At 42.5% G+C, this 16,593-nt stretch overlaps 1 protein-coding gene across 3 annotated transcripts in view; it reads right to left on the bottom strand.

The window, feature by feature from the left end:
• Nucleotides 1–16,593, bottom strand: part of INTS8 (integrator complex subunit 8) — a 71,601-nt gene that overhangs the window by 23,386 nt on the left and 31,622 nt on the right. For 2 of the 3 annotated variants that reach the window (XM_002710696.6, XM_089335546.1), the window contains exons 14-16: nt 13,601–13,711; nt 9,288–9,489; nt 1,660–1,781 (exon numbers count right to left, since the gene is read on the bottom strand). In XM_002710696.6, the coding sequence (XP_002710742.1) occupies nt 1,660–1,781; nt 9,288–9,489; nt 13,601–13,711 (435 nt within the window). Of the gene's footprint in view, nt 1–1,659; nt 1,782–9,287; nt 9,490–10,684; nt 10,956–13,600; nt 13,712–16,593 lie in introns of those variants that run through there. The other variant, XM_089335545.1, reaches the window with a different exon arrangement.

Here is a 16,593-nt window from a genome sequence, read left to right as displayed (position 1 = left end):
CCCAGGTGCTTGGGCCCTGCACCCCATGGGAGACCAGGAAAAGCACCTGGCTCCTGGCTCCTGCCAGGATCAGCGCGGTGCGCCGGCTGCAGCGGCGGCCATTGGAGGGTGAACCAACGGCAAAAGGAAGACCTTTCTCTCTGTCTCTCTCTCTCACTGTCCACTCTGCCTGTCAAAAAAAAAAAAAAAAAAAGATTTATTTATTTGAAATTCAGAGTTAAAGATGACAGACACAGAGAGACAGAGAGAGATCTTCCATCAACTGGCTCATTTTCCAGATGGCTACACTGGCTAGGGCTAGGCCAGGCTTAAGCCAGAAACCAGGAGCTTCTTCCAGGTCTCCCATGTAGGTGACAGGCGCCCAGACACTTGCACCATCTTCTACTGCTTTTCCCAGGCACATTAGCAAGGAGCTAATTGGACTAGAAGTGGAGCAGCTAGGACCCAAACTGACACCCATACGGGATGCTGGCATCACAGGTGATGGCTTTACCACCACATCACAATGGAAGCAACAGCAAGCATATTATTAATTCGGCGCCAGCACCCCGGGTTCTAGTCCCGGTTGGGGCGCCAGATTCTGTCCCGGTTGCCCCTCTTCCAGGCCAGCTCTCTGCTGTGGCCAAGGATTGCAGTGGAGGATGGCCCAAGTGCTTGGGCCCTGCACCCCATGGGAGACCAGGATAAGTACCTGGCTCCTGCCATCGGATCAGCACTGTGCGCCGGCCGCAGCACACCGGCCGCAGCGGCCATTGAAGGGTGAACCAACGGCAAAGGAAGACCTTTCTCTCTGTCTCTCTCTCTCATTGTCTACTCTGCCTATCAAAAATAAAAAATAAATAAATAAACATGTTATATATTCAGGCTCTCAAACTCAGAGAAGTAAATATATATTTTGTTTTGTTTTGTTTTGTTTTGTTTTTGGTCAATAGGTTCTAAAGGCTAACATATTCCAAATGGAAAATGGGTAGAAGTGCACCCCAGACAGGTTCTACCAGTTCTCTTTGCTGATAGCAACTCAAACAATAAAGGCTGACAAACTTCTCACTACCTCGGGGTTATACAAAAGTGTTGTTTGCTAACTTAATAATTTGTATTACCATTCTCATGAAGTATAAGGTATCAAAGAAATATTTAGAGAAAGCAATGTTATGTGCTTGGAATATTAAAACTATGTTTTAAACTACATACTGAAAAAAAGCATTTGTCAAATCTTACTTTGTGTCACAGACAAGTTCCTTTAGTAGTTCAAATATAAAGAAGGGCAGAGATTTGGTACGGTGGTTAAGTCACAGCTTAGGATGCCTGTATCCCGTATATCAAAGCACCCGATTTCAAGACCCATGCTGTTCTCCATTCCAGCTTTCTGCTAATGACCCCTACCCTTGGAAGGAAGGCAGGTGATGGACCAAGTAATTTGGTCCCTGCTACCCACACAGGAAGCTCCAGGTGAATTCTTGGCTCTGGGCTCCTGCCTGGCAGCCCTGATTAACAGCATTTGAAGAGTGAATCAGAGGGCAGGGTGAAACTCTTCTTCTCTACCTTTCAAACAAATTAAATGAAAACTAAAAAACAGACCCTTAAACCCCAGGTAATATGTAATGATCTAGTAATAATAATTCTGATAATCCTCTATTCTAAAAATCTATTATAAATTACCTTTACATATGGATTACTCTGAAGCAAAAATGCAGGAACTTGCAATGTGAGATACTCATTTTCCCTCCAGTTTAACATAAAGGCAACACATTCCTCAGCTATAACTTGACGAAGAGGAATATCTAAAAAGAAATGAAGAAAATAGCTGGAATTACCATCAACTATTACCATAACAGCAAATTTGTAAGATTTCAAATGAATTTTTTCAGTCACCACAGATTAAAAAAATAGGAAACTGTAAAATTAATACTTTGAGAAAATTTAACATTTCCCAACAAAAGAATACCATGGTACTCGGGAATATTTGCAGAATTACTGAATCCTTAAGTGCCCAGTACTCCACTGTGGAGATGTAAGTAAGAGCTGATAACTGTTTTCTAGAAGTGTATATCAAAATAATCACAGAAACAGAACCAAGTACAAAATGGCACAGTATTAGGGCCAGTGTTGTGATGCAGTTGGGCTAAGCCACTGCCTGCAACACCAGCAACCCATATGGGCTCAGGTTCATACCCTGGCTGCTCCACTTCCAATCCAGCTTCCTGCTAATACACCTGGGGAAACAGCAACCATGGCCCAATGCCTGGATCCCTGCTACCCATGTGAGAGACCTAGATGGAGTTCCAGCTCCCAGCTTCAGCCCATCCCAGCCCAAGCCATGTGGCCACATGTGTAGTGAAGCAACAGGTAGAAGATATCTCCTTCTCTCTAACTTTGCCTTCCAATAAGCAAATCTTTTTTTTATAAAAAGATGTGATTTCAGATTTTTATTACATTAGGAAAAAATAATGAATCCTAAAAATGTTAAAACTTATAATGGGGGTTTTTATTATCCACCTTTTCTAGAGAACTATGTTTCTCAGTCTAAGAAGACAGCTCCTGTGGCTATTTATTTATAACTCATTTTATTCCAAACAAGGATTTGAGATGACAAAAAGATACAAAAAATACAATGAAAATCCCTATTTGCATCATCTCTTCTAAATAAGGACTGAAGACAGAAGTGAAATTAGTTGCCAAATGCATGTGTGTCAGAGTTCTACACATTTTGCCAAAGGGAGGCCTTGGCTCCAAGGCTTTCTTTGTTCACCAGATCCTCCTCACTAGTAACACTGACTTAAAAAATACCAGAATGATTTTCAATGGAGAGTCAGAATCTAAGGCTTGCAGTTCTGATAGGCTGACAGGCAGTGATTTAGAGATCCCTTAACAACTGCAGTAGAGTTACTCGTTAAAAACAAAGAGGTGAGCATGTGGCTTAGCTGTTGAGTTGCCTGTGTTCCACATGGAAGTGCCTTGGTTCAGTACTCAGTTCTGGCTTTCTGGCTCCTGCTAATGTGTACCCTGGAAGGTATCAACGATGGCCCAAGAGGGAAACATCGCACATAGGAAGTCTGGATTGAGTTCATGGTCCTTGGCTTCAGCCCAACCCAGCCCCAGTAGATAACTGGAAAGTGAACTAACAGATCAGGTACTCTGCCTCTTTGGTTCTTGAATTAAAAATAATTTTTAAGAGGGGCTGGCACTGTGGTGCAGTGGGTTAACACCCTGGCTTGAAGCGTTGGCATCTGTATGAGCGCTGGTTTGAGACCTGGCTGCTCCACTTCCGATCCAGCTCTCTGCTACTGGGAAAGCAGTAGAAGATGGCCCAAGCCCTTGGGCCCCTGCACCCTCATGGAAGACCCAGAGGAAGCTCCTGGATCTTGGCTTCAGATCGGTGCAGCTCCAGCCATTGCAGCCAATTGGGGAGTGAACCAGAGGATGGAAGACCTCTCTGTCTCTCTCTTTCCTCTCTTTCAAATAAATAAATAAATCTTTAAAAAAAACAATTTTTAGAAAGAGATGAGCAGGCACTGTGGCTTAGTAGGTAAAGCTGCTGCCTGCAATGCCAGCATCCCATGTGGGCACCGGGTCTAGTCCAGCTGCTCCACTTCCAATCCAGCTCTCTGCTATGGCCTGGGAAGCAGTCCTTGGGCTCCTGTAACCACATGGGAGACCTGAAAAAAGCTCCTGGCTTTAGATCGGCTCAGCTCCGGCCATTACGGCCATTTGGGGAGTGAACCAGTGGATGGAAGACTTCTCTGTCTCTGCCTCTGCCGCTCTGTAACTCTGCCTTTCAAATAATAAATAAATAAATGTTAAAAAAAAAAAAAAAAAGAGCTGAGTCACACTTTGAGTATGCCTAAAATTCAATTTTGTTGAAACTGAAGAATGTAACAAGGACATGTGTCTGAAGAGAAAGCCACCTTACTTAGCTACAAAAGTATTAAAAGTTGGAGATACTGCGAGTAAGTGTTTTGGCCAATAGATAAGATGCCACTTTGGATGCTCACATCTCAGAGTGTCTGGGTTGGGGTCTGGTTCAACTCTCCATTCCAGCTTTCTGCTATGTATAATCTGAAATGCAGCAGGTGATGGCTCATGTAACTGAATCCCTGCCACCCACATGGGAAACCTGGACTGAGTGCCCAGCTCCTGGCTTCAGCCTATCCTAGTCCTGGCTCTTGTAGGCACTTGAGGCAATGAACCAGTGAATGGAAGATCTGACTCACAAAGCAAAATAAATCTAAAAAAATGTTTTAGGATGTCACCTGGGACACCGACATCACGTACCAGACTGCCCAGCCTCAGGCCTGGATCCACCCAATTCCAGCTTCTTGCTAATGCATACCAGAAGAGGTGGCATGTATGGCTCAAGTAATTGAGTCCCTGTCATCCACACGGGAGATCTGGAGTGAGTTCCTAGTGTCTACCTTTGGACTGGCCCAGCCCCAAATGCTGCAGGCATTGGCGGAGTAAACCAGAAAATGGAAGATCTCTCCATGTTTAACTCTCTTTCAAATAAAAAAACAGATCCATAAATGAAGCTGAGGATCTCTCTCAGAACACACAGTTGATCTTAGAATAATTTACAGCCTTTTTACGACTGAAAGATTCGCTCTGTTGTCAGTTACAATCCCTTCAATGTTTTTGATATTACAGCCAGGTCAACTCAGGAATATGCTTCCCTTTCTATATTCTACAGAAGGCATGCATCTACTTCATTCAAAACTGGTCTTTCATCACCAAAGGACAATTTTTTTTTTTTTCAGTAAAACAGGAGTAGGGGGAATTTTTCAAAATGGCAGAATAAGGAGGGAGCTTACTGCTCTAGTCTAAGGGAGAACAGTTAAAAAAGTGGAGAGTACAATCTCAGAGAAAGGTTGGCGAGAAAATGACAGAAGAAACTCCATGCAAACTGGGGGGAAACTGTGGACCTACATGGAGGGTGTGGACACGCACAGGTTAGGATGCAAGCAGCCAAGAGCCTCAATACCAGCTCTGGAGTGAGGTGAGACCAGATTGCAGCAGCCCAAGGCACTGGCGATGAAATAAGACCCCTAAGTTACACCTACACCTTACACAAAAATCCACTCAAAATGGATTGAAAACCTAAATCTACAACCCAATACTATCAGATTACTAGAGAACATTGGGGAAACCCTGCAAGACATTGGCATAGACAAAGAGTTCTTGGAAAAGATCCCACAGGCACAAGCAATAAAAGCCAAAACTGACAATGGGATTCCATCAAATTGAGAAGCTTCTGCATCGCAAAAGAAACACTCAGCAAAGTGAAGAGGCAACCAACAGAATGGGGGAAATGATTTGCAAACTGTACAACTGATAAAAGGTTAATACCCAAAATCTATAAAGACCTCAAGAAGGGGTTGGCACTGTGGCGCAGTGGGTTAATGCCCTGGCTTGAAGCACTGGCATCCCATATGGGTGCCAGTTTGAGATCTGGCTGCTCCATTTCCTATCCAGCTCTCTGTTATGGCCTGGGAAAGCAGTAGAAAATGGCCCAAGTCCTTGGGCCCCTGCACCCGTGGGGGAGACCCAGATGAAGCTCCTGGCTCCTGGCTTTGGATTGGCACACTCTGGCCATTGTGGCCAACTGGGGAGTGAACCAGCAGATGGAAGACCTCTCTGCCTCTCCTCTCTCTGTGTAACTCTTTCAAATAAATAAAGACCTCAAGAAACAACAACAAAACAAACAACCCAGTTAAGAAATGGGCAAAGAAAAAAAAGAAAGAAAGAAGTGGGCAAGGAGTTAAACAGACATTTTACAAATGAGGAAATCCAAACGACCAACAGATAACATGAAAAAATGCTTGGGATCACTAGCCATCAGAAAAATGCAAATCAAAACCACAATGAGGTTTCACCTCACTTCCATTGAATGGCTTTCATAGAGAAAACAACAAACAAGTATATGAGGGAAAAGTTACCCTAATCCACTGTGAATGGGAATGTAAAACTGGTAAAGCCACTATGGAAGACAGTATGGAAATCTCAAAAATCTGAATATAGACCAGCATCAAAGAATTTTCTGTATCCCCATGTTTACTGCAGCTCAGTTCACAACAGCTAAGATATGGAATCAACCCAAATGCCCATCAATTGAAAACTAGATAAAGAAATTATAGATATGTACACCATGGAATACAACACAGCAGTAAAAAAAAAGAAATGAAATCCTATCATCTGCAACAAAATGGATGAAACTAGAAAACATAATACTTAGTGAAATAAGCCAGTCCCAAAAGGACAAAAGCCATATGTTCTCCCAGATCTGTGATAACAGAACACATAAAGGTAAACCATAGAAATGAAAACACTTTCAAAAGCAATGACCTTGAACAGTCCTTGACTCGACTATTGAAGAATTTTTTTTCATACAATTTGCTAAACTCTTTACTTAGTATAGAGTTAATTGTATGTTTATAAAGTTAAACAAAAATAGATTTTAGCAAAAAATAAGAATGAGAATAGGAGAAGGAAGAGAAAGAAGGGTGGGAGGGTGCATACAGTGGGAAGAACCACTGTATTTCTAAAGTTGTATTCATGAAATGCATGAAGTTTGTATTCCTTAAATAAAAGGTTTCTGGAGGAAAAAACAAATCTCTTTACTACACACAAAAACTCACACAAAAAAAAAAGGATTAGGGAGAAGGTGGGAGATGACACTTTCCCACCCCGTCTCGACCCATGCAGGCATGCAGATACCATGCCCAGCACCAACCTGACTCTTTATAATCCCTCTGAAGTACACAGCTATGAGATCATTGCCAGAACTCCACATTAAACTCAGATAACTCATTCCAGCCCTGAGGCTTCATCAAATTTCAAGACATGAATAGTGCCTATGGGTAAAACGTGAGCTTTTTTGTTCCTCCTATTTAAAAGGATACATCTGTCCTTTTCATTGTAAACACTGTTCATAGCACAAGCTGCAGGACAAGTTGCTAGATATATAATAAACTAGGAGTTTACAAAAATTATGTGCAGAGCTGAGTCTTTCGCCAAAGAGGAAATAACAGAAAATATTATATGAACTTCAAACTGTTAGGACAAAAACACACCACAAACAGATAATAATTTAAAGGCACATCCAGTCATTTCAAAGCATAAGAGCACAGGCTTCAAAGTTGGACTGCTAGGGGCTAGTGTTGTAGCACAGTGGTTAAGCCACTGCTGGCAATACCAACAGCTCCTCTCAGAGTGCCAGTTGAGTTCTGGCTATACTGCATCCAACTGAGCTCTCCGCTAATGTGCCTAGGAAGGCAGCAGAAAATGACCCAAGTACTTGGGCCCCTGCCACCCACATGGGAGACCCAGAGTTCAGGGCTCCTGTCTTCAGCCTGGCTCAGCCTTGGCTATATGAGGAGTGAACTATCAAATGGATGGAAGGTTTCTTCCTCTTTGTCTCTCCCTCTGTGTCACTCTGGCTTTCAAACACATTAAAAAAAAGGGGGGGGGGGGTTGTTGGTTTAGTAAACTATTATCACAGTTCTGGTTCTTATTGTGTGCCTCTCGGCGAATTCCTTAACCTCTTTGCACCTCAGTCACTTCATTTACAAAATGAAGATAATAAAATAGTAACTACTTCACTGAGCTTCTTTGACAGTTGAATTAAGCATCTAAAGCTCTTACAACAGACAATAGAAGTCAATAAATGGTAGGGTTTTAAAATTGTTTTTGCCTTTTAAATTTTTCATTTTATTTGAAGGCAGAGAAACAGATAGAAGGAGAAAAATTTTCCACCTGCTGGTTCACGCCCCAAATGAATGCAACAGCCAGAGCTGGACCAGGCCGAAGCCAGCAGCCCAGAACTCCATCTGAGTCTTCAACATGGGGGCAGGACCCAAGCACTTGAGTCATCATCTGCTGCCTACTATGATGTGCATTAACAGGAAGCTGGATACAAAGCAGAAGAGCCAGAATTTGAATCCAGGCACTTCAGTAATGGACTGCAGGAGTCTCAAATGGTGACTTAAATCAATTGCCTTTAACTTTAGAGAAACCATGTGTGAAAAACCAACCTTCCATTTTCAAAAAGTATCATGTACAAGTACACATGTACAAAGCATGTGCCCATAAACATTGACTGTGAGCATACTTCATCAATTCTTTTAAGGACATTATAACATTAAAGGACACTGATGCATTCAAGTTCAAATGTACTCTATCAATAGTACTAAAAAGTTTAATTTATTACTATATGGTAGAAACCAGAATGTAGTAACAATCCGTTAATAAGACCCTAGAAAGCTAACAGTTGATTCTGTTTGGACACACTTTTAGCACTTTCCTTTACACCTCAATTTTATTTTTACCACATTAAATGTATACAGTATGACTTAACTGCTATAAATAATCTTAAAACAAACATTAAGTGTTTTCCCTGAGATTTATACGTAACACAAATGATAATTTATGTGAATCCCAGTTTCTTTTTTTATATTCAAGAAGCAGAAACACAGAGCTCTGTTGGTTTACTCCCCAAAAGCCCACAATGCTGCAGCCCAGGCCATTTCTACCTGGAGCTATCAGAATGCAACCTCACGGGTGGGCATTTGGTCTACTGGCATCCTGGGGTGCTCAGATCCCACATCCCACATGGGAGTGCCCAAGTTCTGGTCCTTGCTGTGCTTCCAAATCCAGCTTTCTACTAATGTGTACCTTGCACAGCATCAGACAGCTCAAGTACTTGGGTCTCTGTTACCCACATGAGAAAGCAGGTAGAGATCTGGCATCCTGGCTCTGCCCTGGCCTAACCCTGGGTGTTGTGGCCATCTGGGGAGTGAATGAGCAGACAGATCTTTCTCAGACTCTCTCTCATTCTCCTTCACTTTGTCTTTCAAATAAATTTTTTTTAAAATAATAAGAACACAGAGACAGACTGGAGCAAAGTAGACACAAGAGAAAGAGAAAGCCAAAGGTTGCCAAGAGCCACAAGAAGCTAAGAGTGGACCAAGATGGACTAAGCCCTGGAGCTAGAGAGAGACAGTGGCCGTGAAAACACCCTGATTTCAGACTTGCAGCTTCCAGAACTGAGAGATTACAACTTTATTGTTTGAAATCACCCCATCTGTGGTACTTTGTTAAGGAAGTCCTAGGAAATTGAGAGTTTCCTTCATTTTCCCCAATGTTCTCAAGTGAACTCTTGAACTCTGGAACCTGACTTCAGCTTCAGAAGAGAATTAACTTTTTTATAGACAGTAAAAACTCAAGTACATGCTTTTTAGTTTTCTCAATTATTTGACGACTCAATTTCTGAATTTCACTTTGTTATGCAGTCTTACCAGGAAGCCTCATTTCCAAATATCCTCGCACTCTACTAATAAGGTCGGAAGGAGGTCTCTCTCCTGATTGCCCTATTCCAGCTTCATGCGTATGAATATCCAAAAGCAACATCTCATTCAGCATGACCTGACGAAGTTTTGGTGAGAACTCTGTTACCAACTCCAAACACGCAGCAAATAGCTGCTTCGCATGAGAGAAGTCCTACAAAAAAACAGAATACAACAGCCTGGATCACCTTGCCCCTGGAGTCAAAACACAAATCTCTGTGAGGACAGAGCAAAGGATGTAAGGATCCATTTAAATGGTTAATATCGCCTATCTCAGCCTACAGCATTCTTTCATCATTTCGATTTTATTGATTTATTCCAATAAAGATTTAATTATTTTGTAATAAAAAAATCTAATAAATAAAACACATGTTGTATTACTGAACAAGTTTCATATATATTATAAAATAATAAAAAAAGGGCCGGTGCTGTGGCATAGTGGGTAAAGCCGCTGCCTGCAGTGCCGGCACCCCATATGGGAGCTGGCTTGAGACCCAGCTGTTCTACTTCCAATCCAGCTCTCTGCTATGGCTTGGGAAAGCAGCAGAGGACGGCCCAAGTCCTTGGGCCCCTGCACCTGCATGGGAGAACTGGAAGATGCTCCTGGCTCCTGGCTTCAGACTGGCACAGCTCCATCCATTATGGCCATCTGGGGAGTGACCCAGTGGATGGAAGATCTCTCTCTCTCTGTCTCTGCCTCTCTGTAACTATGCCTCTCAAATAAATAATCTTAAAACACACACACACACACACACACACACACACACAAAGGCTTCTGTATTAAGGTTTATAACTCTATGACTAGTATCCTTAAGTATTCAGAATTAGACTTCAGATCCTTCAATATCTTTGCACACTACCTTATTGGCCTATATAATAGGTCAATAAATCAGCCATGAGCCAAGTCTTTTTCTAGCCACCTGGCTCTGATTTTTCTAAAGACTAGTTTTCTCTTTACTTCATTCATTCAACAATGTGCCTTCTATCTATCACTGAGAAGAAAAAAAAAACTAAGCATAAGCACTGGGGTACAGGGGGTTAAGCTGTTGCTTAGGACACATGCATCCCATATGGACTGCCTAGTTTGAGTCCTGGTTACTCCACTTCCAACCCTGCTATCTGCGAATGCATATGGGAAAGGAGCAGCAACAGTAAAAGAAGATGGCCCAAGTACTTGGGCCTCTGCCACCCACATGGGAGACCAGGATGGAGTTCCTGGCTCCTGGTTTCAACCTGACAAAGCTTTGGCTGTTGCAGGCATTTGGGGAGTGAACCATAAGATGGAAGATCTCGCTGCCTCTCTGTATTTCTGCCTTTCAGATAAATAGTTCTTCTTAAAAAATGCAACCTTTTTTTTTTTTTGAAAGATTTTATTTATTTATTTGAGAGGTAGAGGTAAGACAGAGAGAAAGGCTTTCCATCAGCTGTTCATTCTCCAAATGGCCCAAAGACCAGAGCTGTGCCGATCTGAAGCCAGGAGTTTCTTCTGGGTCTGCCACATGGGTGCAAGTGCCCAAGGACTTGGGCCATCTTCCACTGCTTTCCCAGGCCATAGCAGAGAGCTAGATCGGAAAAGCAGCAGCCTGGACTAGAACCAGAGTCCATATGGGTTGTCGGCACCTATGGGAAAACTAGGATCAAACTCCTGGCTTTGCCTGGACCAGCCCTGCCAATTGCAGCCATTTGGGGAGTGAACCAGCAGATGGAGGATTCATTGATCTCTCTCTCTCTTTCTCCCTCCCTCCCTCCCTCCCTCCTTTTCCCTAACTTTTTCAAATAAATAAGTAATTAAAAAAAAAATTCTAAAGGACTTTGTTTTAAATTTTGGTGCACAATCTTTATTAACTAAATCCTACAGAATACAAATACAGGGGCTGGCATTGCGGCTTAGCAGGTTAAAGCCACAGCTTGCAACTCTGGCATCCCATATGAGTGCTGCTTTGAGTGTGGCTGCTCCACTTTTGATCCAGCTTCCAGCTAACATGCCTGGAAAGCAGCAGAGAATAGCCCAAGGGCTTGGACCCCTGCCATGGAGGGCTCAGAAAAAATCCCTGCCTTTGGTATGGCCCAGCCCTGGCCATTGCAGCCATTTACGGAGCAAACCAGCAGATGGCAGATCTCTCTCTCTGTCCGTATCTCCCTCTCTATAACTCTGCCTTTCAAATAAATAATAAATCATTAAAAAAATACAAATACAGTCACACACTGCTAATGACAGGGACACATTCTAAGAAATGTGCCGTTAGGCTGTTGTGCAAACACATAGTGTATAAATACACAAACTAAGCTACAAAGTCACTAAGCAATACAATTTTATAAGACAACCATTATATGGTCACTGAAACATCATTATGCAGTGCATGAATGTAATGCTTTTTCATGTTATCTAGATTTTTGAACAGGCACAGAGCAGTATCTATGTATCAAAGACCATGATGGCATAATTATGAGAGGGTAAAGGAAAGATATCAACCAAAACATTTTTCCAAGTATCATTTTAGGCCTATATTAAGACCAGGAAAAAATAACTGGTAGTGATTTCTGATTTCTTGGTAAATTTCATATTTTTCTTTTAAGATTTTTATTTATTTATTTGAGAGGTAGAATTACAGACAGTGAGAGGGAGAAACAGAGAGAAAGTTCTTCCATCCACTGGTTCACGCCCCAGATGGCCACAACTGCCAGAGCTGTGCCGATATGAAGCCAGGTGCTTCTTCCTGGTCTCCCGTATGGGTGCAGGGGCCCAAGCACTTGGGCCATCTTCTACTGCTTTCCCAAGCCACAGCAGAGAGCTGGATTGGAAGAGGAGCACCTGGGACTAGAACCAGTGCCCATAAGGGATGCTGGCACCACAGGAGGAAGATTAACCTATTGCACCACGGTGCTGGCTGCTCATATTCTTTTATTTTCTTTAAGATTTATTTATGTGAGAAGCAGAGTTACAGAAAGAGAGAGAGAGAAAGAGAGAGAGAGAGAGAGAGAGAGAGAGAGAGAGAGAGAGAGAGAGAAACAGAGAGAAACAGAGAGAAACAGAGAGAGAGGTCTTTTGGTTCACTCCCCAAATAGCTGCAATGTCCAGAGCTGAGAAGATCCAAAGTCTGATCTAGGTCTCTCCAGTTGGTGCAGGGACCCAAGCACTTGGGCCTTCTTCAACTGCTTTCCCAGGCCATAAGCAGGGAGCTGGATTGAAATGGAGCAGCTAGGACTTGAACCAGTGCCTATATGGGATGCTGGCACTGCAGGCAGAGACTATGCCCCAGTGCAGTCCCTAAACAAATTCTTTCATATATATATATATAAGAGTTATTTATTGATTGATTTGAAAGGCAGAGTTACAGAGAAAAGCAAAGGCAAAGGCAGAGACAGAGAGGTCTTCCATCTGATGGTTCACTCTTCAGATGGTTGCAATAGCCAGATGAAAAGTTCTATAGATAGCCATTAGGTTCATTTGGTCTATAGTGTCAATTAACTCTATTGTTTCTTTGCTATTTTCTGTCTGGTTTATCTGTCCACTGCTGAGAGTAGAGTACTGAAGTCCCCCATTACTTTTTTTTTTTTGACAGGCAGAGTGGACAGTGAGAGAGAGAGACAGAGAGAAAAGTCTTCCTTTGCCGTTGGTTCACCCTCCAGTGGCCACCGCGGCTGGCGTGCTGTGGCCAGCGCACCGCGCTGATCCGATGGCAGGAGGCAGGTACTTATCCTGGTCTCCCATGGGGTGCAGGGCCCAAGCACTTGGGCCATCCTCCACTGCCCTCCCTGGCCACAGCAGAGAGCTGGCCTGGAAGAGGGGCAACCGGGACAGAACTGGCGCCCCGACTGGGACTAGAACCCGGTGTGCCGGCGTCACAAGGCGGAGGATTAGCCTAGTGAGCCGCGGCACTGGCACTATTTTTTTTTTTTTAAGATTTATTTATTTGAAAGACAGAGTTACAGAGAGGCAGAGGTAGAGGCAGAGGGAGAGAGAAGTCTTTCATCTGCTGGTTCACTGCGCAGATGGCCGCAAAGGCCAGAGCTGGACCAAACCAAAGCCAAGAGCCAGGAATTTTTTCAGGTCTCCCACGTGGCTGCAGGGGCCCAAGGGCTCGGGCCATCCTCGACTGTTTTCCCAGGCCGTATCAGAGAGCTAGATTGGAAGAGGTACAGCCGGGACTCGAACCAGCATCCAAATGGGTTGCCAGTACTGCAGGTGGCAGCTTTACCCACTATAACACAGAGGCAGCCACTAAGCATATTCTTAAAAGCATTTGATGCACACTTTCACTCACCTTAACAGCACTGCAGTGCAAACCTTTAGCCATGAGAATATATACCAAATCTCTGGTTAAACTGTCTTTAATTCCTAGGATAACACCACTGTAGACAGAAGGTACTTCCCACTGGAAGAAATAAAAATATATAAATATTAGCACATAGAGAAATCTGAATCTAGGTACAATCTTTCAACAATCTTTAGTCACATAAAAAAATTATTCAGGGTACAAGGGTGCAGTTGGAACAGGAGGTTTAACTTCTACTGTTCTCTAACACATAAATAATTACAGTTGTCAACAATTACTTTTATATTTCAAAATAGCTAGCAGAAATGATTTTAAAGGTTCCTAACAAAAAGAAATGACAGACTGGCGCTGTGGCATAGTGGGTAAAGCCTGTAGCGTCAGCACCCCACATGGGCACTGGGGAAAGCCGCAGAAGACAGCCCAAGTCCTTGGGTCCATTCACTACATGGGAAACAGAGAGGAAGCTCCTGGCTTCTGGCTTCAGATCCATCCATCTCTGGCCATTGCGGCCATTTGGGGAGTGAACCAGCAGATACAAGATCTCTCTCGCTCTCTTTCTCTGCCTCTCTGTAACTCTGCTTTTCAAATCAATAAATAAATCTTCATCCTGAATTGATGAAAAAACATAACCCATCTATTTGCTGCCTACAAGAAACACATCTCACCAACAAAGATGCACGTGGACTAAAAGTGAAAGGATGAAAAAAGATACCAAGCTAATAGAAACCAAAAGAGTTGGTGTAGCCATGCTAATATCAGACAAAATAGTCTTAACACAAAAACTGTTAAAAAAGACAAAGAAGAACACTACGTAATGATTAAGGGATCAACTCAACAGGAAGATGTGACAACTATAAGCATATAGGCACCTAATTAGAGGGCACCTGGCTATTTAAAAGAAATCTAAGGGATCTAAAGAGAGACATAAATTAAAATACAATAATGATGGAGGACTTCAATATCCCACTTCCAGCAATGGACAGATCAACCAGACATAAAATCAACAAGGAAACAGCAGAGTTAATCAACACTAGACCAAATGGACCTAAAAGATATTTACAGAACTTTTCATCCAACAGTGGCAGAATATACCTTCTTCTCACTTCACCTGTGCATGGAACCTTGTCTAGGATAGACCACATGCTACGCCATAAAACAAGTCTCAGCCAATTCAAAAAAATCAAAATCATACCATGCTTCTTCTCAGATCACAGTGCAATGAAGCTGAAAATCAGCAACTCAGTAATCTAGAAAATATGCAAATACTTGGAGACTGAACAGCATGCTCCTGAATGAACAGTGAGTCATAGAAGAAATCAAGCCTTTCTTGGGCCAGCAGTGTGGCGCAGTAGATTAAAGCCCTGGCCTGAAGTGCCAGCATCCCAAATGGGCGCTGGTTCTAGTCCCAGCTGCTCCTCTTCCTATCCAGCTCTCTGCTATGGCCTAGGTTAGCAGTAGGAGATGGCCCAAGTCCTTGGGTCCTTGCACCCACATGGGAGACCTGGAAGAAGCTCCTGGCTTCAGATTGGTGCAGCTTCAGCTGTTGCTGCAATCTGGGAAATTTACCAGAGTATGGAAGACCCCTCTCTCTGTCTCTACCTAACTCTTTCAAATAAATAAAATAAATCTTAAAAAGAAGAAATCTAAAGAGAAATCAAAAAATGTCTGTAAACAAATGAAAATGACAGCATAACGTATCAAAATTTATGGAAGTTAAAAGAAAAAACAAAAAAGAAAAAAAAAACTTGTGGGATACAGCAGAAGCAGTGTTAAGAGGAAAGTTTACAGGAATTGGTGCCTACATCAAGAAATCGGGGCCAGCGCTGTGGTACAGCAGGTTAACGCCCTGGCTGAAGCACCAGCATCCCATATGGGTACTGGTTTGAAACCTGGCTGCTCCATATCCAGCTCTCTGCTATGGCCTGAGGTAGCAGTGGAGGACAGCCCAAGTCCTTGGGCCCCTGTACCCGCGTGGGAGACCCGGAGGAGGCTCCTGGCTCCTGGCTTCAGATTGGCCCAGCTCCGGCCGTTGCAGCCAATTGGGGAGTGAACCATCGGATGGAAGACCTCTCTCTCTCTGCCTCTCCTCTGACTTTCAAATAAATAAATAAATCTTTGAAAAAAAAAATTGAAAAAGCACAAAATAAATAAGCTATCAGTGCATCTCAAGGATCTAGAAAAACAATAACAAACCAAACCCAAAACTAGTAGGAGAAAAGAAATAATTAAAATTAGAGAATAAACAAAATTGAAGCAAAAAAATCAGCGAAATGAAGAGCTTTGTTTTTAAAAAAAATGAACAAAATTGATATACCATTGGCCCAACTAACTAAAAAAAAGGGGGGGGGCAAATCAATACAGTTAAAGAAAAAGGAAATGTTTACAACAGATAACACAGAAATAAAACAAATCACCAGAAATTACTACAAAGAGCTATATGCCAACAATTCGGGAACTTAGAAGAAATGGAGAGATTCCTGGACACATGCAATCTACCTAAATTGAGCCATGAAGACACAGAAAACCTAAACAGACCCATCAACAAGACAGAAATTGAACCAGTAATAAAGGCCATAACAAAGAAAAGCCCAGGACCAGATTGCTTCACTGCTGAATTCTACCAAACATTTAAAGAACTAACTCCACTCCTTCTCAATTTATTCAAAACAAATGAAATGGAGGGAATCCTCCCAAACTTTTTTTATAAAGCAGCATCACCTTAATTCCTAAACCTGAAAAACATACAACAGAGAAAGAGAACTACAGACCAATTTCCCTGATGCATACAGACACAAGCTCCTCATCAAAATACTAGCCAACTGAATCCAATAACACATCAGAAAAGATCATCCACTCAGACCAAGTGGGATTTATTTCTGGTATGAAGAGAACATTCACAAATCAACGTGATACATCACATTAGCAAACGGAAGAACAAAAACCATATGATTACCTCAACAGATACAGATACATATGAATAA

This window comes from Oryctolagus cuniculus, chromosome 6, assembly GCF_051225735.1.
Source record: "Oryctolagus cuniculus isolate XC-2025 breed Fujian yellow rabbit chromosome 6, ASM5122573v1, whole genome shotgun sequence".
Lineage (NCBI taxonomy): Eukaryota > Metazoa > Chordata > Mammalia > Lagomorpha > Leporidae > Oryctolagus > Oryctolagus cuniculus.
Note: the sequence above shows the minus strand (reverse complement) of the source record. Positions and strands in the feature narration are given on the sequence as shown.